General features: G+C 44.0%; 1 protein-coding gene across 2 annotated transcripts in view; it reads left to right on the top strand.

The window, feature by feature from the left end:
* Positions 1-827: 827 nt before the first annotated feature.
* The window catches only part of LOC120985565 (golgin subfamily B member 1-like), a 46973-nt gene continuing 20292 nt past the window's right edge, over positions 828-27508 (top strand). The window contains exons 1-8 of one of the 2 annotated variants that reach the window (XM_040413582.1): positions 828-955; positions 2509-2612; positions 10980-11147; positions 18953-19066; positions 19813-20115; positions 22771-22881; positions 24510-25334; positions 25533-26055. In XM_040413582.1, the coding sequence (XP_040269516.1) occupies positions 2526-2612; positions 10980-11147; positions 18953-19066; positions 19813-20115; positions 22771-22881; positions 24510-25334; positions 25533-26055 (2131 nt within the window). In that variant the 5' untranslated portion in view covers positions 828-955; positions 2509-2525. Of the gene's footprint in view, positions 956-2508; positions 2613-10979; positions 11148-18952; positions 19067-19812; positions 20116-22770; positions 22882-24509; positions 26056-27508 lie in introns of both variants that reach the window. The other variant, XM_040413581.1, reaches the window with a different exon arrangement.

Genomic DNA, 27508 nt, shown 5'->3' with positions numbered 1-27508 from the left:
GAGGGAGGACCTCCTTTTACCCACTCGATTTACTGACTCCAGAATGAGGACCTCCTATTACCCTGCCCATGTACTGACTCCAGAGGGAGGACCTCCTATTACCCACTCCATTTACTGACTCCAGAATGAGGACCTCCTATTACCCTGCCCATGTACTGACTCCAGAGGGAGGACCTCCTTTTTCCCACTCCATTTACTGACTCCAGAGGGAGGACCTCCTATTATCCTCTCCATGTACTGACTCCAGAGGGAGGACCTCCTATTATCCTCTCCATGTACTGACTCCAGAGGGAGGACCTCCTTTTTCCCTCTCCATTTACTGACTCCAGAGGGAGGACCTCCTATTATCCTCTACATTTACTGACTCCAGATGGAGGACCTCCTTTTTCCCACTCCATTTACTGACTCCAGAGGGAGGACCTCCTTATCATCTCCATTTACTGACTCCAGAGGGAGGACCTCCTATTATCCTCTCCATTTACTGACTCCATTCAAGTGTCATCACCAGATCAGCGCCAGTATCCGGCTTTACCTGCAGGCACACCAGCTGCACATGTGTCACTGTCTGTGATTGGCCTGCCAGCGTCCACGCCCATGAACACGCCCTCTAGAGGAATGGTCTTATGCCGTGACGTCAGTATTTTAATATCGGCGGCTGTCTTCTGATTGCCTGCGAATACGACAGTGGGGGCGGGGAGATGATTCCAATGACTTAATTGGCAGACGGTAGAAGTATTGCAAACCCGCTGGGCGGAGACAGCTGAGAACTAAGATGGTGATTGGTGAGGTGTTTGAAAGGAGGCGGGGTCTTGCGTTCATCCGGAAGTGCTGTGCTGCTGATGTGGCCGGAGGCGGGGCTACAAAGAAGGGATACGGGAAGAAATCTGTGGGATCTAAGCGGAGCAGGAGAGCCCTGAGAAGAGTGGGGTGCACGTCCAGGGTGATCCGGGGAGAGGTAATGGCGGATACTGGGCTGCACAGCCTTGTGTAGGTGGGCACCCTGTTCTGTGTGGTGCTGGCACTTCTACAGGACTGGCCAGGTCATTACGGGGCACTGTCTCATCCTAGCACAGTGGTACTAGTTGGGGGCATAGTACTACCCCTGATTTTACAGTGGAGCATGTCCTACATCCCCGGTGATCACCAGATGAGAACACATCAGCTTGTCGCCTCCAGTAACATCATCATCATCGTCCCTGGTGCTCCTTGGGCATCACATCGTTGCATTGCAATCCCTAGAATGTATCCCTGCACCCATGGGTACAAATCATGTTCTGATCACTAATTGACATCACTTTTCCAATGTGGGACACTGCTACCGTGTGCCCCGTGCTACACATGTGTGTTAACCCCTACTGGTAACACCCAGAGGGACATTTATTGCAGAAGTCTGACAATTCTTTCACAAACTTCTAGTAGGAATAATGGAGGGATGTCACAACAGAGTCATCAGTCCGGGAAACATGCTGTGTATGATGGCTTCATTTCTCTGAGCAAAACTCGCAGCATCCTAATGATTTATGCTGCTGTGAGTTCCTGCCGGGCTGTGATCCCAGCGTTCTATGAGAACAGTAGGCCTGCAGTCAGGCAGGAACTCGCAGCATCCTAATGATTTATGCTGCTGTGAGTTCCTGCCGGGCTGTGATCCCTCTGTACTGTACTCCCAGCGTTCTATGAGAACAGTAGGCCTGCAGTCAGGCAGGAACTCGCAGCATCCTAATGATTTATGCTGCTGTGAGTTCCTGCCGGGCTGTGATCCCTCTGTGCTGTACTCCCAGCGTTCTATGAGAACAGTAGGCCTGCAGTCAGGCAGGAACTCGCAGCATCCTAATGATTTATGCTGCTGTGAGTTCCTGCCGGGCTGTACTCCCAGCGTTCTATGAGAACAGTAGGCCTGCAGTCAGGCAGGAACTCGCAGCATCCTAAGTCACGATGTTGTGAGTTCAGGTTAGAGGAGGAGTCTTTGGTCTGGGAAATGCAGCCATCACGTGTGGCGTGGTTCCTGGGCCGAGCATGCTAGTGTGACATTAGCCCAGTAGTCCCTAAAACAGGAGAGGTGACAGGTCCTCTTCAAAACACGGAAACGGTTTCAACTGTCAAATTGTTAAAAAAAAAAAAAATTCTATGCAGGAATTTATATAGATTTTTGTTGTTCTGTTCTTTATAGGCACAGGGGGAGGTTTATCAAACTGGTGTAAAGTAGAACTGGCTTAGTTGCCCATAGCAACCAATTGGATTCCACCTTTCATTTTTGACAGCTCCTTTGGAAAATAAAAGCAGGAATCTGATTAGTTGCTATGGACAACTAAGCCAGTTCTACTTTACACCAGTTTGATAAATCTCCCCCGTAGTTCCAGCTCCCGCCAGGTGTCACCCAGCTTTCCCGTACAGCAAATCTGCCTAGTTACACAGCATAACCAGTGAGACTGGAAGAGCTGGGTGATGGCCACTGGATAGGAGTAAAGGACTATGCAGATGGCTTATGAGATGGTCATTCTTGTATTCTAGGCCGGAGTCAGCTCGGGATGTTTAGCCGTCTTTCTGGCATTGCCAACACAGTCCTTCATGAGCTTTCTGGTGATGGCGAAGGATCTGAACACACAAGGGACCCCGTAAGTTACAGTCAACACGGATAAGATGTGGGACACAAGCAATAGTACAAAATGTGCTGCCAGGCAGGACTTGTGTTATTCGACTCCTGTTTATACCCGTTTCAGTCCGGAAACTCAGACGTTCACCAAATCTGGGCTCTTTCTGCATTTGGGAGTCGTGTGGGTGGTCCTGGTCAGGGACTGACAGCCTTCCCTGTAGGATTAGCCATGCCGTTCGCGGTCAGTCACTGACTATCGCTTCCCAAACTATAGAAAGGGCAGGGATTTAAATGTAAAATGATTAATTTTACTGACTATTTCCCTATGCAACTATAGACCGATCTGCTCCGCTCCTCCTGCTCTATGACATGCTGATTGCACTGCGTTTTCCCGGGGGCCATGTTCCCTTTAAAGGGGTTTTCCAAGATTTTAATACTGATGACCTATCCTCCGGATTGGTCATCAGTGCCTGATTGGTGGGGGTCCGACGACTGGACTTCCGCCGATAAGCTATTTGAGAAGACAGCGGCGCTTACAGTAGCGCCGCGGCCTTCTCGCTTCTTTCCCTAGGTCAGTGACACATTCATCAGTCACGTGGCCTAGGCGCAGCTCAGCCCCATAGAAGTGAATGGGGCTGAGCGCGATACCAAGCACTGCCGCTGTATAATGTATGGCACTATGCTTACGTGAGCTGAGAGGGGGCCCTAGGCCTACGGGAGTGGCAGTGCCTTCTCAAACAGCTGATTGGTGGGTGTCCTTGGTGTTGGACCCCCACCAATCAGATACTGATCACCTATCCTGAGGATAGATCATCTCAGACAATCTATACAGAAGGTATAGACGTATATGTTAAATATTACGTATACATTAAGTATGTGGAGGCACCCACATCAATCCATTGAAGGAGGGTAGGAGTTCCATAGATAAAGATATCCAATAATCTAACAAATATCCACAATATAGAGTCTCAACAGACCTCCATAGTTCTGAGAATATATAGCCTAGGTACAAGTGTGACCAATAATGTGTATAGCACATACAGTATTGTATGGGATGAAAAACTCATGATATGAAATCTGATGTAGACCACGTAGTACAGCATATATGCCCAAAACTGTGGTAGTCACATGACTAACATGTCCATATGAATAGAATAGAGATCCAGGCCAACTCACCTGATTGCTTGAGGAACACCGTAAGGTATATCGGTGACCACCACTGAATTCCACAGGGTGCACCAGGTCTGATCAGGGTCTGATTCTGAAGCACTCTGGGTCTATCTGAGAGGGAAAAGAGTGTCATGTGAGCTGACAGGCAAAGTGACTAGGACCGGGCTGCAGCTCCACTGTATCTGTAACATGGAAGACAATGATAATGACTTCCTATTAAGAAATTAGGAAAAAGGTTTGGTCCGAAGCGAGGAACGTTACATGAGCTAAGGGCACTGTAATGCATTTATTTTTCACTTGAGCTGCACTTGAGGGGGTATTACCATCTCGGCGCCAGCCAGGGGTGTCTAGAGTTAAAAGGGGTTTCCAGGATTTTTATACTGATGACCTCAGGGAAAGCTGAGAGAGGCCACATTGCTCACAGGAGCACCGATGCCTTCTCAGACAGCTGATCACTGGGGGTCCCGGGTGTCGGACTCCAACTGATCAGATACCATCAGTATAAAAATCTCGGAAAACCTCTTTGAGGAAACATCTAAGGATACTTTCACACTTGCGATTTCCCTTTCCGCTATTGAGATCTGTCATAGGATCTCAATAGCGGGAGGAAAGCGCATTAGTTGCGTTCCCATACCGGAGAGCCAACCGCAACATGTTCTGACACAATAGAAAACGGATCCGTTCTCCATTGACTTTCAATGGAGTTCATGACGGATCCGTCTTGGGTATGTTAAAAATATTACAACCGGATCAGTTCATAACGGATGCAGATGGTTGTATTATCAGTAACAGAAGCGTTTTTGCTGAACTCTGCCAGATCCAGTAAAAACGGAAGTGTGAAAGTAGCCTAAGCCTGCTCTGCTCAGCTGTTTCCATAACTCCCACAGCAGTAGCTAGATGTACTATGCTTTTTGCATAGCGCCTATTCATTGCTAGGAGAGTTACAGAACAGAAAGAGAGGAGGGCAGCCCGCTCAGCCATGTCTGTAACACTGCCCAGGCCGAGATGGGAGTACCCATCCTACAGATGTCGCATCTTCAGGGTGCACAGACATGAACGGCAGCCTGCATTCTAACGATATGTCTGTAAGGTAAATGTGGGAATTTTAATACTGTAGGTCAGGGGTCAGCAACCTTTCGGCACTCCTGCTGAGAACTTCCAAGCAAATGTGCATGCTGGGAGTTATAGTTTTTTCAAGGTTCCTGACCCCTGCGGTAGGTTATTATTCAGTCACCTCTGTCTCCAAAGGGAAGAATTATTATTATAAAAACCATTGGCACCATCATGACTTTTATTTCCAAATCTTATTTTTATGTCTTTTGGGGTTTTCTTTTGTTAGTTCTTGACAAATAATATCCAGTGACTCAGAGAAGTGTTGGGACAACTGAAGAAAATGCCAAGCGGCACATATCTCTCCTCTAAACAGTGAGATTCATCCTCGGGCAAATGTACACCTCGTCACTTATTCCTATGCCTCAGCAAGATTACAGAGTCATTTACAGGGTCATTAGGAGTTGGATACATAACAGCTTGGGGCACATTTATTAAGACCGGTGTTTTTAGACGCCGGTCTTAATAAGCCCCTAAGATGGCGGTTGATCTGCCGATTGTTATTAAGAGTCACCGACCTCTCCATAACTTCGCCGCATCCAGCGCCAGTTCTAAATGTAAGACCACTTCCTAGCTGTTTTACATTGAGACCCTTTTCGACGCCTAAAACAGGCGTAGAAAATTGTAAATGAGACAGGCCCGTCCCTGGCAACACCATGCCCACAATTTTACACCTGCCGGAAAAGTCACAGATAGCGGCACAATCTGCGCCTGAAATACGCCTAATTTAGTATTTAGACCCCAATAGTATAAACCTTCTGTATTTCAGTATTCTGGAAGTCAAAGGGGCTTTCCACGATTTTAATACTGATGATCTATCCCAGGGATGCTCAACCTGTGGAGGGCCGCAGGTTGGGCATCCTTGATCTATCCTATCATTTACAAGTGATGGTCCATCCTGAGGACAGGTCATCACTTGTAAAGGGTTGGATATATAGGGGAAAATTGTGGCTTACGCTGCAGACTGTCTGGAGAACGGCTGTGTAATTGTCATAAGTAGTGTTGAGCGAACTTGTGTTTTAAGTTCGGCGTCTAAAGTTCGGGTTATCGAAGAATCGCTTTATGGATTCCGCTACCACGGAATTTAGAATCCATAACGCGATTCTTCGATAACCCGAACTTTAGACACCGAACTTAAAACACAAGTTCGCTCAACACTAGTCATAAGTGGTTATTTGGAGGGTGAGGGCGATAACCGGAGATTCACTGTACGGCACAACCAATTTATTTCTTAAACAAAGCAAATATCCCACTGTCTAGTGTTACCATTAAGCTGGCAATACACATTTGACAAACGTCAAGCAAATAGTTTTCTGCAAGCCCGTTTGAGATGAATGGTCCGTTACCGTTACAAATTTGTCCTGAACAAATCTGCCGGGGTGTACCTAGCCTTTCTCTGATGAAGATGTTCTCTTTCCTCATATTCTCCATCCAGACCACCATGAAGATTTTTCAGCCATCTCTCATCTCGAAACATCTTAGTTTCCTACTTTTCCATCATCCTCCAGACTTCTGGACAAATCATCCTGCCATCCCTAAAAAAAAAAAGTGCCGCTGTGCTTCCCAATATTGTACTGCAAAAACAGTCCCCCTGATAATACTAGTACCATGCAGATAGTAGCCTTCAATATCTATTGGCATGTAGTGTCCTAAAATAACTGCGCCCAACAAATAGTGTCCCTGACACTTATAGGATAAACATAATGTCCCCAAAAAACAACTGTGCTAAGCTGATACTCTGCCTGGATGCTCCCAAAGTCCCACCACATAGAAACATAGAATGTGTCGGCAGATAAGAACCATTTGGCCCATCTAGTCGGCCCAATATATCTGAATCCTATGGATAGCCCCTGGCCCTATCTTATATGAAGGATGGCCTTATGCCTATCCCATGCATGCTTAAACTCCTCCACTGTATTTGCAGCTACCACTTCTGCAGGAAGGCTATTCCATGCATCCACTACTCTCTCAGTAAAGTAATACTTCCTGATATTACTTTTAAACCTTTGCCCCTCTAATTTAAAACTATGTCTTCTTGTAGCAGTTTTTCTTCTTTTAAATATTCTCTCCTCTTTTACCTTGTTGATTCCCTAAAGTTTCTATCATATCCCCTCTGTCTCGTCTTTCTTCCAAGCTATACATGTTAAGGTCCTTTAATCTTTCCTGGTAAGTTTTATCCTGCAATCCATGTACCAGTTTAGTAGCTCTTCTCTGAACTCTCTCCAAAGTATCAATATCCTTCTGGAGATATGGTCTCCAGTACTGAGCACAATACTCCAGATGAGGTCTCACTAGTGCTCTGTAGAGCGGCATGAGCACCTCCCTCTTTCTACTAGTAATGCCTCTCCCTATACACCCAAGCATTCTGCTAGCATTTCCTGCTGCTCTATGACATTGTCTGCCTACCTTTAAGTCTTCTGAAATAATGACCCCTAAATCCCTTTCCTCAGATACTGAGGTTAGGACTGGATCACTGATTTTATATTCTGCTTTTGGGTTTTTACACCCCAGGTGCATTATCTTGCACTTATTAACATTACATTTTAGTTGCCAGAGTTCTGACCATTCCTCTAGTTTTCCTAAATCCTTTTCCATTTGGTGTATCCCTCCAGGAACATCAACCCTGTTACAAATCTTTGTGTCATCAGCAAAAAGACACACCCTACCATCGAGGTCTTCTGCAATTTCGCTGATAAAGATATTAAACAATATGGGTCCCAGAACAGATCCCTGAGGTACCCCACTGGTAACAAGACCATGGTCTGAATATACTCCATTGACTACAACCCTCTGTTGCCTGTCCCTCAGCCACTGCCTAATCCATTCAACAATATAGGAGTCCACGCACAAAGACTGCACTTTATTGATAAGCCTTCTATGTGGGACAGTGTCAAAAGCCTTACTAAAGTGTAGATAAGCGATGTCTACTGCACCTCTGCCATCTATTATTTTAGTCACCCAATCAAAAAAATCAATAAGATTAGTTTGACATGATCTCCCTGAAGTAAACCCATGCTGTTTTTCATCTTTCAATCCTTGGGATTTTAGATGTTCCATAATCCTCTCCTTAAATATGGTTTCCATTAATTTCCCTACTATTGATGTCAGGCTTACTGGCCTATAGTTGCCTGATTCCTCCCTACTACCTTTCTTGTGAATGGGTACAGCATTTGCCAATTTCCAATGTTCTGGGACGACTCCTGTTGCCAGTGATTGATTGAATAAATCAGTTAAGGGTTTTGCTAGTTCACCGCTGAGCTCTTTTAATAGCTTTGGGTGTATCCCATCACGCCCCTGTGACTTATTTGTATTAATTTTAGACAGCTATTACCAATAGTAATAATTCTCTGCCAGAGCACACTTGGTAGTAATAGTGCACCTACAGTTCCCCCGAACATGTCCCCATTGTGTGCCAGAAGTAGTAATTCTCCCATAGTGCCCATACTAGTAATCATGTTCCCCATAGTCCTCCAGTAATAATAAAGCCCACCAATATGCCTCCCAGTAGTAATAATTCTGCTTATAACATGACAGTAGAAAAATGCCCCATTAAAATTTGCACCAGTACAAAAAATGGCCCCTTATAATGTGTGCCAGTGCAAATATTTTTAATGCCCTCAGTTGAGCTAATGTCCTCATAGTGCCTCCATAATGTGTGCCAACAGAGGTTGCGCTACATTTTTTCCAGAAGAGTAAAAATACTCCTCTTACCATTTTTGAGGAGTATTTTTAGCCGAGGAGTACGAAAGTTGAAGTAATTTTAAATACATAATACGTAGCCTGCACTTGTTAACATCTGCGTTTGGAGCCTCCGTCACAGATTTTGTTAAAAAGACTAGACAAACATTTATTTTTTTCTGGACTTTGCAGGATGGGAAGACGTGGTACACTACGATTTCCCATCCTGCAAAAAATAAATAAACTTATACATTAGCATGTTGTTTTTTTGTTTTTTTTTACAATGGAGCTCTAGGGTGATGGATACCACAGTATGGCATCTGTCTGAGGCGTCCGTTAACATACAGTTTTTTTTGTATACGTTAAACATGACAAAAATCCAACACATTATTCCATTATTTTCATTTTTCTGCCCATCTAACAGATGAGAACAACAGAAATAAATAGTGGTGGTGTGAACGGGGCCTAAGAGGTGGGTATGCAGCGAACCATTACTGGTCTAATTAACATGAAGCAATTATGGCAAAGTAATAAAGTCCAGTCCAATATGGTGGATCTTCCCTGTACTTTATCACTTGGCTATAATAGCCTGCTGTGTATTTACTACATACTGCAGCACACACCCTGCACTACATACATCAGTGTGAGATGTGTGTGATGTATCAGACACTGCACTACATACATTACACATATGGATACATTGCTGCACTGTCACCTTGTGGTGCAGGTCAGACTGGATGTCCGGGCTCCCCTGCAGTGGTCCAGCACTCCATTCCTCTTCAGCTCCACGCCATGTTTGCCGGCACAGCGCTGCCCCTGCTCTCCTCATACATCGGGACTCGGGAGCCGGCCCCTCCTCCTTTCATCTCCCGCCGCCTTCCCCTGCTGCAGGGCGCTGTATCGCTTCGGTGCCCGCCCAGACTAGCCAATAGCAAAACTCCTTACTGTATGGAGCTTTGCTATTGGTTATTTCAGGCACAGGCAGCATCGCTGCTGAATGTAGGGGATAAGCCTAAGGCGTATTGGTATAATTCCCCTATATAATACCCACAGTAAATAACCCTATAGTGCTCCCCCATAATGTACCGGTATAAAATGCCCCTATATAGATGCCCCGTTCTGCTCCTCTTTCTTTAATGTGTTCCAGTATAAATTGCCCCCAGTGGTTGCCCTCATAGTGCCCCCATATAAAATACCCCTTCTTTGTGCCCTCAGTAGATGCCCCCCAATAACGTGCCAGTAAGAAGTGCCCCTAGATTCCCCCATAGTGCTCCTCTCCTGCATTGTGCCAATAAAAATACAAATATTGTACCTCCATTCGGCTTTCAGTCATGCGATGCAGGCTTCTTCAGCCCTGTGTCCCGCTCTGTATGGCTCAGGCAGTGGGATGATCGCGCCGCCTGCACCGCCTCTCTACAGACACTAGGCCTGCAGCCTATCGGAGGAATGGGGAAGGGAGACTCCTCTCCCCTGCCCCGCTGCGTCCATCTGTATCGCTGTCCCGAGGACGACGAATTATATTAATAAAGAAATGAGCGCTTCCACAATGCTGCCCTGCCGCTGCCCCCCTCTGCCGCCTCACCTCGCCTAAATGTCGGTGCGGCCCTGCCGTTTGCGAATATATCTTTACCGTTCCCTTTGTCAATAGGGTGTGTCCCTGCACTGTCTGATGCTGTCTAATCGGTGGTGGTAGTGTTAGAGGAATTGTAAAAGCCATTGGTCAATATATTTGCATATTTTTAGGATGAAACAGTCACAGACCAATACTACACCTAACAAATGCTATCATTTTCAGCAGATGAATACAACATTAAAGTGCCTAGTGCAAAACATATAATACATTGGGGAATATATAATAGACTAATACCGACCAGTGTAGCTCAGATCCCAACGCACGCGTTTCGCATCTCGCTTCCTCAGGGGACGCTAATTGTGTTCTGTGTATATATAAGTTCTTATTGGTGTGGTGGATTTATTCTGATATACCCACTTGTGACTCTGTTGGAGCCATTTGTATATTGGTGTAAATGCGTCCGATTTATGCAGAGTGCACACAGTAATGGTGCCGTGTGGTTGCTCCTATCTCAGTAAAAGTACGCCTTGGGGACTTTTTACAACTTTTTTGTGACTTTGTAAAATGTGTTACAAAAGGGATCTGATCTGAAATTCTGACCAGATTTTCACTCTAAATCTGTAGGTGGTGTTGGAAGGTGCTCTGAATGAGCGACCCCAAAAAGTATGACTATTTGAAGCCAGGATTCGGGTGTGCAGGGCTTGATGAATTCCCCCCTTTATGGATTGCTGGTTTCTATTAAGAAAATAAATACATTTTAAGAGCTGGAATTAAAATCCTGTAATTGTAGTTGTGATCAATCCTGACCCTGAATGTTAATCTGGGCATTCCAGTGACAGCCTTTTCTCCTATATACAGGACCCTGGACCAGCATCTGGAACTGGGGAGGAACTGTCAGAAGACCAGATGGAAAGACTGGCGCATTATGAGCAGCTGGTGGTGCAGCTAAAAGAGTTGATCCAGCAGAAGGACGTGGAGATACACCACAAAGATGCAGAGCTTCAGCAGAAGGAAAGCCAGATCAAGGTACAGACCTGTGGGAGGATTTCACGTCTGTCTCTTAACCCCTTAGTCACCAAGCCTGTTTGGGCCTTTATGACCAAGCCAAATTTTGGAAATCTGACATGTCATTTTAGCTTAGAATAACTTTGTAACGGTTTTGCACATCAAAGTAATTCTGACATTGTTTTCTCGTCACATATTGTACTTTACTTAGGTGGTAAATTTCTACCGATAAAATATGCGTATCTTTATAAAAAAAAAAAAAGTGAAAATGTATGAAAATGTTAAAAAATTGGCACATTTTCCTATTTTCAACTTGTGGCTGCACTTACAAAAAATCGTTTTTTTTTTGTTTGTTTTTTTATTAGATGGGGGTGGGCGCCCTAATAACTTTATTTAACACATCTGGGGGCCATATTGCCCCGATCGGGGAGCTGGGGGACCCGATCGGGGCATAATTTGAACTGCTCTCTCCTCTAAAGAGAGAGCCCTTACTGAGAGCAGCGGTGAGCGGCAGCGGCCGGCTTTCAGTCTGCGCATGCGCCGGGCCGCCGCCGTCTTTCTTGAGGGTAAGGGGGGGGTGGGGGGTGAGGATCGGGACCCAGCTTAGGGCCAGAAGCGCTGGGGGACCCGATCGCTGCACCGGTGACTTTCTCCCTCCTCTCTTACATGAGAGGAGGGAGAAAGTTTAGTGCAGGCATGCTCCGCTGCCGGCATTTTCTGTGATCGCTGTGATAAAGTGTATCACGGCGATCACATGATCAGAGACCGCTTGTCACGGTCTCTGATCAATGCCCCGAGGCATGATCAATGCTGAGGGCACGGAGCTACAGCGCTTGATTTTATTGCTAACTTGGGCTGAAGTGTCGTCGTAAAAAGGCAGCGCTCCAGCCCAAGGCCCCTTAGTGACCGCCGTAAAAACACGTATGGGTGGTCGCTAAGGGGTTAAAGGAGTTATCCCTTGAAAACCCCTGAGGGTAACTGCTGTAAGACCACCAGTGATCAGAAAATGATGGCATATCTTGGTGATGTGGCATCATTTCCAATTGTGAGAAAACCACTTTGATGATGAAACTAAATGGGTTGTCCCATGTCGGCCTTTCATGGCCGAGATGGGAAAACCCACAGTTAGAGCCGGCCCTTGTGGCTGGATTTACGGAAATGGCCAAGCAGCTGGCACAGCGCTGTTTCCGTAACTTCCCTAGCAGCTTAGCACAGCAAGCTATACTGTTTCCTTAAAGGGGCTGTCCCACAAAATATATTCTACAGTTTTCAAACCAGCACCTGGATCTGAATACTTTTGTAATTGCATGTAATTAAAAATTTAGCATAGCCACTGAGTTATTCAAAAAAATGTATCTGTATAGCGCCACCTGCTGTTTTTTTTTTTTTTTTCTTATTTCCTTGACCTGCTTACTGAAAAGGCAGCTTCAACTGCCTTCTAAGCTGTGATAGGGTGCCGATAAGTCCTGAATATTCCTAAGCTCCTGATTTTCTATATGCCCCTCCCCCCCCTTCTTCTAATTAGGGCTCGTTTATACAGCAAGTTTTACAGAGTAATTTTGGCGTGGACGGCCGCATTGAAATTTTGCCGAAAACCTACTTGCGTCCATACTGGCTTCCATAAATTTCAATGGGAGGTGGTGCTGAGAATTGCAGAGTGGTGGCGGCGGCGGCAATAATCCGCAATCCTCAGCACTGCCTCCCCATTGAGATGTATGGGAAGCAGAAAAGATGCGGCCATGGGCAGACTTTCAGCGGAATTTCAGTGCAGATGTCCACGTGTAAAACTGACCCTGTGAACATGCGCTTAAGTTGGGAAAATAACTGTCAATCAAAGGCAGGGGGAAGCAATAAAAGCCAGAAGCTCATGAATATCAGGCAGAAGACTTCGGAGGCTCAGGGTTTTTCGGATGCAGTGGTCGAGACTATGATTCGTGTCAGGAAGCCGTCGTCTTCCAGAAGCTACCACCGGACTTCGAAGTCTTACTTTAGTTGGTGCGAGCAGAGACAGCTGTCTCCCGTTCGTTTTTCTTTGCCACGACTTTTGGCTGTCCTGCAGTCAGGCATGGACTTGGGGCTGGCTCTCGGCTCTCTCAAGGGGCATGTGTCGGCTCTCTCCATTCTTTTTAGCAAAATTTTGCTTCGCTTTCGGAGATTCTGACTTTTCTGCAGGGGGTGGCGCATGCTGCGCTCCCCCTTCCGTCCTCCATTGGATCCTTGGGATCTTAATCTAGTGCTCAACGCTCTTCAATCTTCTCCATTTGAGCCTCTGCAGCAGGTGTCGCTGCGCTTCCTGTCTTATAAGGTGTTTTTTTTGGTTGCAATTATTTCTATCTGTAGAGTGTCGGAACTCGCAGCTCTGTCATGTTGGTCGCCCTTCCTGATCCTCCATCAGGATAAGGTGGTCCTTCTTGCCGAAGGTGGTGTCGACATTCCATCTAAATGAGGAGATTATTCTTCCTTCATTTTGTCCGGACCTCTCTCATCCTCGAGAACAGTTGCTCTATACTCTGGATCTGGTGCGTGCAGTGCGTATCTATCTGTCCCAGACGGCATCTTTTAGGCGGACGGATTCCCCGTTCATGATTCCAGAGGGGCCGAGACGAGGACTGGCAGCGTCAAAGACTTCCATTTCCAGATGGATTTGTTTTGGCTATTGTGGAAGCGTACCGCGTTAAGGACCGGGCCCCGCCCTTCCGGGTGACTGCTCATTCGGCTCGGGCAGTTGGAGCCTCTTGGGCGATGCATCACGGGGCTTCAGCCCTTCAGGTGTGCAAGGAGGCTACCTGGTTTTACAGGGTGCACACCTTTGCATCTTCTGACGCTTCTTTGGGGCGTAAAGTTTTGCAAACAGCGGTTCTCTGATTGGCAGGGGGGTTGTAGTTAAGCCCACCCTCAGGGACTTCTCTGGAACATCCCATGGTCAATGCCTGTGTCCCCCAATGAACGGAAGAGAAACAGATTTTACGGTGAGTACAAAAATCTAGATACCTATAGGGAACTTAGATTGTGAGCCCCACTAATGTCTGTATATAGTAGCGCTATATAAGTGCATACAATAAATAAATAAAATTGCCCAAAAAAATGTGTAACTTGCTGTGTTGCGCTGTTTGAATGGATTCTATTCACTGCTATGGGGGTTACAGAAACAGCGGAACATAACTGGCTCCGATTTTTCCCTAACCCCAGCCACCCCAGGAGACCACTTACCTGAAAGGCCAAGATGGAGCAACCACTTTAATATACATCTCAAGTGAACTGAATATGCTTATTAACTGCTTGTAAATTTGGGAGATCTTCGTTTTCACCCGCAGAAATAATTAGTATTCATGTTATGCTCCAGGGCTTGTGGCACAATTCACTTTGCGGAGGTGCCACATGGTTGATGCTTTATATTCAGTTGAACACAGCATGACGGTATGTTCCGGTTACGTCCAGATACGGCTTATTTTCATTGCGAATTACTGTAAATCCTCCAGTATTACATGTGGATTTTGCTGCAGTTCATGCTGTGGACTCCTTGCAGATTTCCAGAACCGAATGAGCATTCTGCGGATTTGAAAAACTGAGGCATGCTCGCATTTCCGTGTGGAAAGTGTCCGCTGCATGTGGAAGAGATTTGTAAAATGTCATCCTCCTGCCTTGTAGTCTAATCTGCTGCACAAATCCTTAGGCCATCTGCCGTGTCTGAATTCACCCTATGGTAACATACACACGTTGCAGATTACGCGTTTTTTTTTTCTGTGCTGATTCTCATATGGAAAGACGGCAGCGTAATACAGTACCAGCAACGTTTAGAAGATTAGACAAATCTGTACACTTTGCTTTTTGTTTCCGTGAGGAAATTGACCTGCCCCGCGGATTTTGAAATACACTGTGTGTCAATTGTTTGTGAGATTTTTGGTGAATGGAAAGGTAAGATCTGCGGAAAATTGTAAGTGATGCAGATTTGCACAGAAATCCACATGGAAATTTGTGCAGAATTTATGCAAGTCTACTCACACTCGTGTGCAGATAGCCTAAGGGCTCATGCACACGAACGTGCAGTGTTTTGCGGTCCGCAAAACACTGATGCCGGCCGCGTGCGTTCCTCAATTTGCTGAACAGAACGGGCGGCCCATGATAGAAATGCCTATTCTTGTCCACAAAATGGACAAGAATAGGGCATGTTCTATTTTTTTTGAGCAACAGATGCAGATAGCGCACGGAGCGCTGTGCGCATCTTTAGCGGCCCCATTGAAGTGAATGGGTCCGCATCCGAGCTACAAAAAAGAACGGCTGTGTGCATGAGCTCTTAGGCTACTTTCACACCTGCATTACTCTGTCAAAAAAAAGTCTAAGTCAAACTAATCCGTCCTGACTTACATTGAAAGTCAATGGGGGACGGATCCGTTTACAATTGCACCATATTGTGTCAATGTAAACGGATCTGTCCCCATTGACTTACATTGTAAGTCAGGACGGATCCGTTTGGCTCCGCATCGTCAGGCGGACACCAAAACGCTGCAAGCAGTGTTATGGTGTCCGCCTCCAGAGCGGAATGGAGGCCGAACGGAGGCAAACTGATGCATTCTGACCGGATCCTTATCCATTCAGAATGCATTGGGGCTAAACTGATCCGTTTGGGGCCGCTTGTGAGAGCCCTGAAACGGATCTCACAGGCGGACCCAGAAACGGCAGTGTGAAAGTAGCCTAAGACTGTTTTCACACGCATCAGGTTGTGTGGCACAAATTTCTGCAACTGAAAATCCCATGGATTTCTACAAGTCCTATTCTGGTGACTGGAAGTGATTTTCAGTCGCAGAAATTTCTAAAATAAAATCGTCTGCATGTGAAAGCGCCCTCATGGTGACCATAGTGCTGCCCGGCAGATGACCACTTTGTATCTGGTCTTACATTGACTGGAGAATGTGGACATTTCATAAACCTCAGGTAACGTAGATCTGCGGCGTCCATTTATCTTGTTTAGTCAAGGAAAAGTTGTGCAAATACATTGGTCATGCATTGCTGACTGTTGCTTCGGTCTAGCTCTGTTTTCCTCACATTTCTGTTCTCGCTCTCCTTGTATCCTTTTTATATTGTGTGCATATCCTGGAACACATGGTTTTCTATATAGCAGCTTGTCTCCTGATGTGACATGTGAACAATGCCTTGTTTTCATTACTGGCTGGTACCTGCTTATTCTTTCTTCTTTTCTACGTGGTCTCCAGCATGGTGAGGTTGGCACAGTGAAGAATTTGCTTGGTTCTTATTCACACTACTATGTAATCCCTGCTAATGTAAATTAAAATGATGTAGTCAGTGCTCCAGACTAAAAAAAATACAGGAGCCATTGGCTGCTAAACTGAAAATTTTGCCAAATTTAAATTTTTTGTCGCCAAATTGAAAATATATATAATTATAATTAAAAATTAAAAAAGACTTGGAGAAGATGAGACGCAGGTCACAGTAGTGAGCCAGCACTACATATAGGAGAATACAGCACCACATACCTCTTACATCCAGTGACATCTACTGTCATGTAGACCTTCTCTTTCCTCTTCTCCTCCATTTGACCCAGACCTCCATGACCAATTCTTTTAGCCGCATCTCGTCTATACAGAGTTTGTTACAGACGTTAAATTTTTCTATTCCATCAACCCCCCATCCTGGTGTCCCAACAATGTCATCTTGCTGCCATTCCCAATACTGTGCCCGTGGTGCTCCCCAATGCCCCAGGTACTATACTGCTGAAAAAATAGTGACCCCACTATAAATAATGTCCATATAGTGTCTACAGCAATTATAAATGCCACCTTGAGTGCCCCCAGTAATAATAATAAAACCTTAGATTAATTCCTCCCCATACACACTGCCCTCACATAGTAATTTCCCCCCACACTGCCTGCACAGTAGTAACTCCCCCCCCCCACGTAGATATTTCTCCCACACTGCCCCCATATAGTAATTTCCCCACACATAGTAAATTACTCCCCCACTGCCCACACAGTAGAAATATGCTCCGCACACCTCACTGCTGTTTGTCCCGGCACAGGCGGGCATGATGATGTCATCACGCCTGCTTGCGCTGGGATTTCATTAGAAAATAGACCTCAGGCCTGTAGCATAGGTGATCGGTGGCGGGGCAAGGAATTATTGGCTCTCATGCCCCGCCGCAACATTGAGCTACAGCGCGGCAGCCCTGTCGCAAATGGCGACAAGGCTAAAAAGTCTTGTCGCCATCTTAAAGTTTTAAGGCGCATTGGCGACCATTTTGGTCGCCATCTGGAGCGCTGGTCGTCATAGGGGGGATTATTAGAATATACAAGGAATCTGTTTGCTGTGATTTCTATGGTCTTCTTCCTGAAAGCATTGCAAACTTCTTTACGCAGCCATTTTTTCTGCCCATGTTCCTCCTTCATTTTTTGCCACTTTTTGCTCTGGTTTCATGGAACATTTTCCCAATACACTGGCTTTATTTCCCTGGATGTCAACAATCCATAACTGCTAAGTTCATTGGGGCCATTTACTAATCTTGAATAAGGCTGCATTCACATCATAATTTTGTCCCATGGCATATACTTTAAACATATGCCTCCATTGGATGGAGATGAGTGAACCGGTTTGACCGATTCATTCCAAACTTGTTAAAGTTCAAATTCAGTGGAACCCGAATTTTTGGAGAGAGAGACTAGTACACAAATGTCTAAGTGGTACTCTTTCTCATTATGGCGAGCCCATGGTATGCTGCACACGCAGAATTGTAGGCCATACTATGCTAAGTACATGTGCGCGGTATTTTAGATTAGGCGATGTCCCTCTGGGTTTCTGGGAAAGATATTTAAATTAGCTTTCCTAAACCTATCTGACAAAGGCAGATGTTATACATGATAGTTTGCATATACTGTATGTTACCCAACAATTCAGAGGAGCGTTGTCTAGCCTCCAGTAGTCGTCACATATATTAATTGGTCTCTATAATAGAAATAGTATCCACCCAGAGGTTCCCCCTACAGCCTTGCAGCTAGAAATGTTGTTCTCATCTGCTTTGTTCTGAAAAAAAAAAAAGATATCCATTTAACATATATATATTTTTTTTTTATGGACTATGCATCCTTTTTTTCCGAGGGGTATGTTCACTGTGGGACAAAAACATGATGTGACCGCTGCATTGGATGTATCATTAAAATTTTTATCACAGTGGCTCAGGCGATATATTTGGTGTCACATTTTTTTTGTCTGACTTTACACCAACTAATTGGTTGATTCCTTCGAGAAAGAATTTTGTTCAAAATTTTGGTGCAGAATGGTAAATTGTAGGCTGTGCCGACTTGGCTGATGAGGCACGGTGAATTATTGCTTTGACTTACTTCATAATTTATATCTAAAATGAGATGTGCCAAGTTATTTCAGAATTCAGGCACAACCACAGTAGTCAATATGGGCCACTACTTTACAATCTCCTTTACATCTGATTGGCGGAAGTCAGTGCAGTGGACAGAGCTAACTACCGCAGACAGACAGAGCTGCTCCCATTGAAGTGAATAGGAGAAGCACTGTAGTAACCAGCTCCATGCACTCTACAATGGACGGAGCACTGACCTCTGTTACTGGAGAACAGCTGATCAGTGGGGGTGCGGTGTGTCCGACCCTCACTGATCAGTTAGCGATGTCCTGAGGATAGGCCATCACTGAATGAATGAATGACCTATTGAGTGGAATTTATCGTAGTGTCTGGCTCTGGTCATCTGTGAAATAGGGAAGAACCTACCTGCTTTGGGATGTTGTAGATGTACAATATAAATATATAATGAGAGATGCTACTATTTGTCTTTGTTGCATTCTAGTTGGAGAGAGAAGCTTCAGATGCAAAATTTGCAAAGCTGAAACTTCAGGCGAAAGCTAAAGTGACAACTCTGAACAAGCAGATTGAAGAACTCAAGAGGACAGCAGCTGATCAGGTAGCAGTTTGGCTGGTGTCCAAAAAAAAATAAAAAAATAGTCTGGAAAACAGCTGATTGCTGTGGGATTAGGTGGGCATACACCTAAAACTGATGTCAGCCGAACCAGCAGCATAACCGGCTAGTAGTCTAATGCATAGTAGATGTTTAGTTGACGTACCATAGTTAAAAACGAATCGCATTTGTTGAATGTTAACATGTTCTTTCCTTTTTTTGTCAAGGGAGATAAGCCACCACCAGAGCTGTCTGGCAGTAGCTTATTCCCCTCTCCCTATTGAGAACACATGCACGCTTGGCCAAACCGAGTGTCCATGTTTATGGGGAGGTTGGGATGAATAGGTGTCCACCTACAGATATTGAAGGTGGATGCCAATCTTTGTAGAAGCAACTTCTAATGTGAGACAAGAGAGGAATTGATCAAAGCTTCTATGCTGGTTTTCGGGCATAGACAAATTGTATACACCCCCTTTTGCACAAACATTTGCTACTTTTTGCTCATTTACACTACACTTACTTTTTTTTTTTTTTTTTTTTTTTTTTGTGGTCAGGGGGTGAGGGAACAGGGCCTAAGCAGCCCACAGATTTGACACTAATAAATGTAATGCTCATTATACCAGCACAGCATCTGTTACACATCTGAGCACAGTTTCATGCTAGCAGAGGCCTCATTTGAGTACATTTTCCTTATGGGGTATGCTGTTTGACAAGTTTTTTATCTTTGTTCATTTATCTCCTTTTGCATTCAGACAAGCCAAGAGGGAAGTGAAGCAAAAAACCGTAATGGACAAAATGAGTCAACAAAAAGCGTAGAGTTTAACAAAGATGCCAACTCAAAACTCCAGGATAACATTAATGAACTCACAAGACAGCTACATGAGAGTCAAAGTACCATCAGTTTACTCACAAAACAGCTTTCAGAAAGTCCAGAAACTATTGCTGGCCTGACAAAACAGCTTCAAGACAGTCAAGAAAGTGTGCAGGAGCTTACAAAATCCCTCCAAGAAAGGGAGGATGCTGCTAAAAGTCTTCAGGAGAAGCTGGAGCTTGAAGTAAATGTCCACAATAAGAAATATGTGCATGAATTATTAGTTACTGAAAGTCACAAATGAGTCCTAAAGGTTAAAGGGGTTATCCAAGAGTAAGACAGACCTCCCAGAGTGGCAACCCGCAGTGGAGATCATACTAACCTAACCCGCAGTGGAGATCATACGAACCTGGTCCCTGCCTTTGGGCTCAGTGTTTAATGCTCCCGGGCCAGGTCTTCCTCTCACTGTTGTGCTGCGAAACATCCATTGATGGGAGGACATGTGACCACTGCAGCCAATCACAGGCCATAGAGGTGACCTACTCCCCTTGCATCACATGTCTCCCGTTCCACGAATGTTGATCTCAGCACAGGAGGAAGAGCCGGGAGTTCTAGACCCCGAACCCAGCTCGGGAACCAGGTAAGTATAATCTCCACCACGGTTTGGCTACTCCTGGAGGTTTGTCTTACTCTTGGATGACTCTTTTAACTAAAAATAGTTTTAAAGGAGCTATCTTTTTGACCTTTTACACTACTAGCATTTAGTCCTAAATGGTTCTCTTCTGTTGTGGGGGGAAAAAAATCTCAAAAACTAGTTGTTGTAATTGGATAGTTTAAAAAAAATATTGAATTTTTGTCTCATTTTACTTTTTTCTTTCTTTCTACAGATTCACATTTTACATAGTATTGAAATTATACAATGGTCTCTAGTTACAGTGGCCTCGGGATAAAATATATTATTATATATTGTTTTATATGTCTTACTTATCAGCTTGTTTTAATGTAAAACAATCACTAAATAATTGAACACACTGTTTTTCGACAAAAAACTTCGACAATGAGTATGGTGAATTAAGCTTAAAGGGGTTATCCAGAAAAATATATTTATGACTTATCCTCAGGATAGATCATCCGTATCGTATCTGCGGGGGTGCGACACCCTGGACCCCCGCTGATTAGCTGTTAGAAGAGGCCTTGAGCACCGCAGCCTCTTTTTAGACCAGTGACATCACTGTACTGTCAGTCACATGGTCTAGTTGTAGCTCAGTCCCATTCAAGTCAATGGGGCTGAACTGCAATACCAAGCACTGACACTATATGATGTACGACACTATCTTTTGGAAAGCTGCCAGGAACCTACATCACTCACCAGAGCTTCGGTGAGCGCAGTGGCTCCCTGATACAGCTAATCAGTGGGGACACAGGGTCACGGACCCCCGCTGATATGATAATGATCAACTATCCTGAGGATGTCATCATTATCTTTTCCAGGATAGCCCCTTTAATAAACAGCACCCACGTAAAAGGAAAAAGTACCCCAAGATGGTGATCAGAAGTGTAGATGAGGTGTTTTGAGAAGTCTTTGGTTGTACAAAATATATTGTGTGAAAGAATAGGCAGAGGAGCCTTGGCCAATGGCTCAACTCATACGCAAGTTATTCCAGCAATACGGGTTATTTGTTGTGACATCATAATGATATAGGACATTACTGAAACATGTTGAAGTAGTGCATTCCTGTGGACCGTATTGCTGGATTAAATTGTGCGTGAGTTGAGCAACTGTCCAGGGTTCTTCCTCTTATACGTTCGCGCAATACATTGTGTGCAACTGACTATACTTTAAAGGAAGGAAATACTACAAACACCTCATACAACCAAAGATGGCTCAGAATACCTCACCTGCAGGCCCAGGGTTTTGCTTACCATCTGAGTTCCATGGTGTACTTTTTTTTTTACACGGGTGCTGTTTATTAAACTTAAAGGCTATGTACACCAGGGCCAATTATTTTATGATTGTGTTTTACTCATTTTGGGTTAAAAACTATTTATTTTTCAATCGGTCTTTAAGTATTGAGCCTTTCTGTCACAAATGGTAACTGTCTAGCTGTGTGAATTGTACTTTCACACTTCTAATAAAGCTTATAATAAACCTTATCTCTAAATTACTAAAAGGTCATAAACACTTATTTAAGCCACATTGTTGTCAGATAATAATTGAGCTATATTGAGTGTTTATAAGGTAAGAGATAAGGAGCCATCCGCTGAGCTGCCTGATGGAACAGAGTGAAAATTTAGAGCCTGCTGCTACAGAAACTCAAGGCTGCACAGAGACAGGGGTTCAAAAATTTTAATAAAGACCAATTGGAAAAATTATTTTTAGCTCAAAATGAGTACAATGCAATAATGATAAAAACAAATGCAGCCAAGGGTGTACATAGCCTTTAATTCATCTCTGAAGTTTCTTTGTTGAAGCATAGTGTGTGTTAAAGTATTCATTGGTTGTGTTCCATATTATTTAGTGCTTATGGATGGCTAAGCACTCTCACACTGCTGCTACCTTTCCCATTTAGGAATGTTAGCGCCAGTACATTGATACCTACGTTTTTTTATTTTAATGTATCACTTTTTTTTTTTTTCTTATTTTGATTAGTTTTCCATAGTTTTCACCTTACTGCACATAGTAGTGTAAAGTAAAGGTTTGGATTTTGTAATAAGTAGTACACAAAAAAGTAGAATAGGTGGTAATACATCTAAAACAATTTAAGCATTACACGTTTGTGATTTAATCTGTTCTGCTTGCACCGTATTTGATCTGTTCATACTTTCTTAGTAAATAATACATTGTTTTGGAATGAACATCTGTATAATGATTCTTGGGTTGCCCTATTGTGTGCTTCAGACTCAACAACTACAGAGGACACTGGAGGAAAAGAATGAAAGTCTCCACTCTCGCAATCAGGTAGTGGAGATGTTGGAGCAAGAACTACAGAGTGCTGAACTACAGAAGCAGGTAAGCCCTCCCCATTTATATACTGAATAAAGAAAAAATTGCAATCACATAATATAGAAGGTAGGTAGGGAGACAGTCAGGGGAACAGGCAGGAGGTTCAGAAGAAGGCACACAGTATTTCAGTAGTTACTGTTGGTCCTAAAAATCATGGAAACCAGATGTATATTTACTGGTCCTAAAGAAATAGTAGAATGGAATGGTAGTTGACAGGGGATTCCACACTACTTTTTACCCTAATATTTATTCTACAGGTTAAACTCGAAAAATTAGAATATTGTTCAAAGTTCATTTTATTTCAGTAAAGCAACTTAAATGGTGAAACTAATATATGAGATAGACTCATTACATGCAAAGCGAGATTTTCTTAAGCCTTTAGGCCTCATGCACACGACCATTCCGTTTTTTGCGGTTTGCAAACCGCGGATCCGCAAATAACGGAAGCCGCCCGTGTGCCTTCCGCAATTTGAGGAACGGAACGGGCGGCCCATTGTAGAAATGCCTATTCTGGTCCGCAAAACGGACAAGAATAGGACATGTTCTATTTTTTTTTTTTTTGCGGGGCCACGGAACGGAGCAACGGATGCGGACAGCACACGGAGTGCTGTCCGCATCTTTTGCGGCCCCATTGAAGTGAATGGGTCCGCATCCGAGCCGCCAAAACGGCGTCTCAGATCCGGACCCAAACAACGGCCCTGTTATAATGTTATATTTGTTATAATTTGGATAATTATTGATTGCAGCTTCTGAAACCTCAAAGTCACAATTTTGAGGTACCCTTTGCTCAGGGGGTACGGATTAATTAGCTGACTAGAGTGTGACACTTTGAGCCGAAAATATTGAACCTTTTCACAATATTCTAATTTTAAGTTGCATTAATGCAATTCCTTTTAAGTTGCATTACGGAAATAAATGAACTTTTGCACGATAGTCTAATTTTTAGTCTAAGTCTTAGGCCTTATCACACAACCGTATGTATTTTGCGGTTTGCAAAATACAGATGACGTCTGTGTGACATGCTTGTTGCATCAGTTTTCTTTGTGGACCCATTGACTTCAATGGGTCTGTGGTCTGCATTTTGCGGCCAAGTATAGGACATGTTTTTGCAGAACGGACATACAGATGTGGAAAGCACACGGACCACAAAATACATATGGTTGTGAGGCTTCGTGTAATTTCAGTGCACAGAAAGTATAACTATGTTTTGTTTTTTTCTTAAATCCATATTATCTTTCTACAAAATCATTCATATGCTGTGCATAACTTATAAGGCTTTCAGGATTTTTTTTTTTGTGCCTCTTTACACCAGCCTCATAGCTTCCATACATTACATAAATCATGGCGCTTTGACAAATCTGTTTGCTAGTGGATACAGATGGACAAAGAGCCCAATAACTTAAATGGGATTTGTCTAGGTTTGGGTCTTTTTGAGAGCAAGAGTAGCACTGCAGGCTGTGCTATTCCTTCTGTCACATATGCTGGATAGCGCTACTGAAACTTCCAAACACAGATGTGACCTAAGCCTTATTTGCTGTTATATTGCTTATGCATAAGCTTATTATATACATTACTTTTTACATTTGTCATAGTCTGGTACATTGTAAGGCCCACTCATCATCCATCCTTCATAGGTTCTGTCAGAGCAGTTTCGCGAGATGGAAAAAGAATTGATGTCTCTGCAAGAATCTCTAGATGTTGAACAAAAAGAAAGTTCTCAACAGGCTGCATTGTACAAAGGCATAGTGGAGGAGAAAGATATTTTATGCCAGCAGTTACAGGAAGCTCTTGATAAAGATAAAGATGCAGCAAGTGAAATAGAATGTCTGAAATCCCAACTGGAGAATGCAAAACTGCAACTGGGCTCTACACCACAGCCAGATTTGGAACAAATCCGAGTAGAACTACTAGGCGCACAAGAGGAGCTAGAAAGATTAAGAGCAGAGCTGGAGAAAGAAAAAGGAGCTCAGGCAGAGTTACAGCAATTAAGACCAGAGCTTGAAAATGAAGAGGGTGCCCAGGAGGAGTTGCAGCAATTAAGAGCAGAGCTTGAAAGAGAGAAGGGTACCCAGGTGGAGTTACAGCAACTAAGAGCAGAACTTGAGAAGGCGAAGGGTGACCAGGAGGAGTTTCAGCAGCTAAGAGCACAGCTTGAAAGAGAGAAGGGTACCCAGGAGGAGTTACAGCAACTAAGAGAAGAGCTGGAAAAGCAGAAGGGTGCCCAGGAGGATTCGCCGCAACTAAAAGAAGAGCTTGAGAAAGGTGTTCAGGAGGAGTTGCAGCAACTAAGAGAACAGCTGGAAAAGCAGAAGGGTGCCCAGGAGGAGTTGCAGCAACTAAGAGCAGAGTTTGAGAAGGCAAATAGTGCCCAGGAGGAGTTGCAGCAACTAAGAGAACAGCTTGAAAAGCAGAAGGGTGCCCAGGAGGAGTTGCAGCAACTAAGAGCAGAGTTTGAGAAGGCAAATAGTGCCCAGGAGGAGTTGCAGCAACTAAGAGAACAGCTCGAAAAGCAGAAGGGTGCCCAGGAGGAGTTGCAGCAACTAAAAGAAGAGCTTGAGAAAGGTGTTCAGGAGGAGTTGCAGCAACTAAGAGAACAGCTTGAAAAGCAGAAGGGTGCCCAGGAGGAGTTGCAGCAACTAAGAGCAGATTTTGAGAAGGCAAATAGTGCCCAGGAGGAGTTGCAGCGTGTAAAAGCAGAATTGGAACAGCAGAAAGAAACCCAAACCCAGATGCACGTTGAGCTGGAAAGGTTGAAGGAATCTAATGAAGAGTTGTTGGTTAAAGCGGAAGGAGGTGAGCAAGATACACACAATAGAAATGAACATGATGAACATAATATGGAAATTGAAGGTTTGAAAACTGAGTTAGAAAAGGGTAAAAAAAGGCAAGACAAGTTGTCCAGAATGAAGGAAGAACTAAAAAGAGTGAAGGATTCCCTTGAGGAATTTGATCATGTGAAAGAAGAGATTGAAAGAGGGCAGAAAATAATAAGTGAATTGGAGAGGATGAGAAAGGAGGTGGAAAGAATAAGGGAAGCTGAGACTGAGATAAATACATTGCAAGAAGGACAACAGCTTGTGAAAAAACGGCTAGAGCAGAGTAATGTGGAATCTGAAAATCTTAGTGGACAGGAATTAACTCGAGAGGATCCAGCAAGTGGTGAAAAGGACTTGCAAACAGGTGAGATGCTTAGTAAAATGGTAACTTTTTTTTATTACTTCATTGAACCTAAAATACAAAATGAAGGCACTTGACGAATAGTATTTTACCCTTAAAACTTCACTTTTAATGATGACCTCTAAAAATATATAATATACCCACATACCCAACGCATTTCCCCCAGTTGAATGTATAGGTTCATCAGGGGACCAAAGTATAAAAATTGCACAATGGCACCAATAAGATGAATGGCCAATGAATATACTGACCCACGGCCGCTGCGGGGCTTTTTGGAAATTGGAGTTTTTTTCACAACTATGGGCGATTGTTTGAAAGACAAGGCATCACTGTGACTGGGAATCTTTTGACAGGTAGGGACTTCGAGGTGAGGGCACAGCTACTCATAAGTGGGGCCGCCCCTTTCGGGGAGATTACTACGCTTTTAGGCAGGGACAGCATAGTAATATAGGGATAGAATCCCGATGCCTAAAAGCGGACTGTGTACAACAATAATCTGTATTTTCTTTCAACACTTGGAAAATATTTGGACAATTGTGGAATACAAGCTGAACCACCGTTATTCAAGTGATCTACACTGAGCTATGTGGTGGAATTAATCCCTCTACTACTGAAGCCCACAGTACTGTAAGAAACCACATCTGTGGTAATAAGTGTATGTCATCAAACTGATTATCAGTCCCATCTTGTGATTAAGTACCTCCATTTAATTATGTTTATTTTTGTTTTCTGACGTGGGTATATTATATATTGTTTTGATGTTATCGTTAAAAGTGAAGTTTTAAGGGTAAAATACTGGTCAGTGATATATATTTATATACTTTACCCAGTCTGTACACGATTAATTAGTATTCAGTGAAGTTTAAATTTTTTTCACTTAAAGAATAGTCTTAATAAAGAATATTCAACTTTTATGTATACAGCTCCTATAATGACATACTGTATTTTTTGCTTTATAAGACACATTTTTTCCCCCCTCCAAAGTGGGGTGAAAAGTCAGTGCGTCTTATAAAGTGAATGTGCTGAAAATCAAGATGGCTGGCACTATTTCAGGATCTTAGGAGCTTTCACTAAGCCTGCTCCTGAGTCTGTGACTTTAACCATAGGGCGGGCTGGCTGATTCACTGAATGCTAAACTGCAACCGCCAGCCCACACGTCCTTACCACATAGATGCCAGAGCCGCTCCAGAGCAGGGGAGAAGAATAGAGGAGTGCACTTCACCTTCTCCTCTGCACTGGCGCCTGTACGCTGCACTGATTGGTGGTGAGCTCCAGCGGGAACTGCTGCTGCTCTTCCGCCTCCACCAATCAGCTTACTACCTTCCTCCCATCGTACCAGGAGTGCTGCTGCAGAGCTCCACTCCGTTGCTTCTGCTGTGAGAGAGAGAAAGGGATGATGTTTCTGTGGCGCTATATTGCCCTATGCCCTGGCTGAGTGCAGCTCGGGCCAGTATAA

This window comes from Bufo bufo, chromosome 1, assembly GCF_905171765.1.
Source record: "Bufo bufo chromosome 1, aBufBuf1.1, whole genome shotgun sequence".
NCBI lineage: Eukaryota > Metazoa > Chordata > Amphibia > Anura > Bufonidae > Bufo > Bufo bufo.
This window is presented reverse-complemented; position numbering and strand designations above follow the sequence as displayed.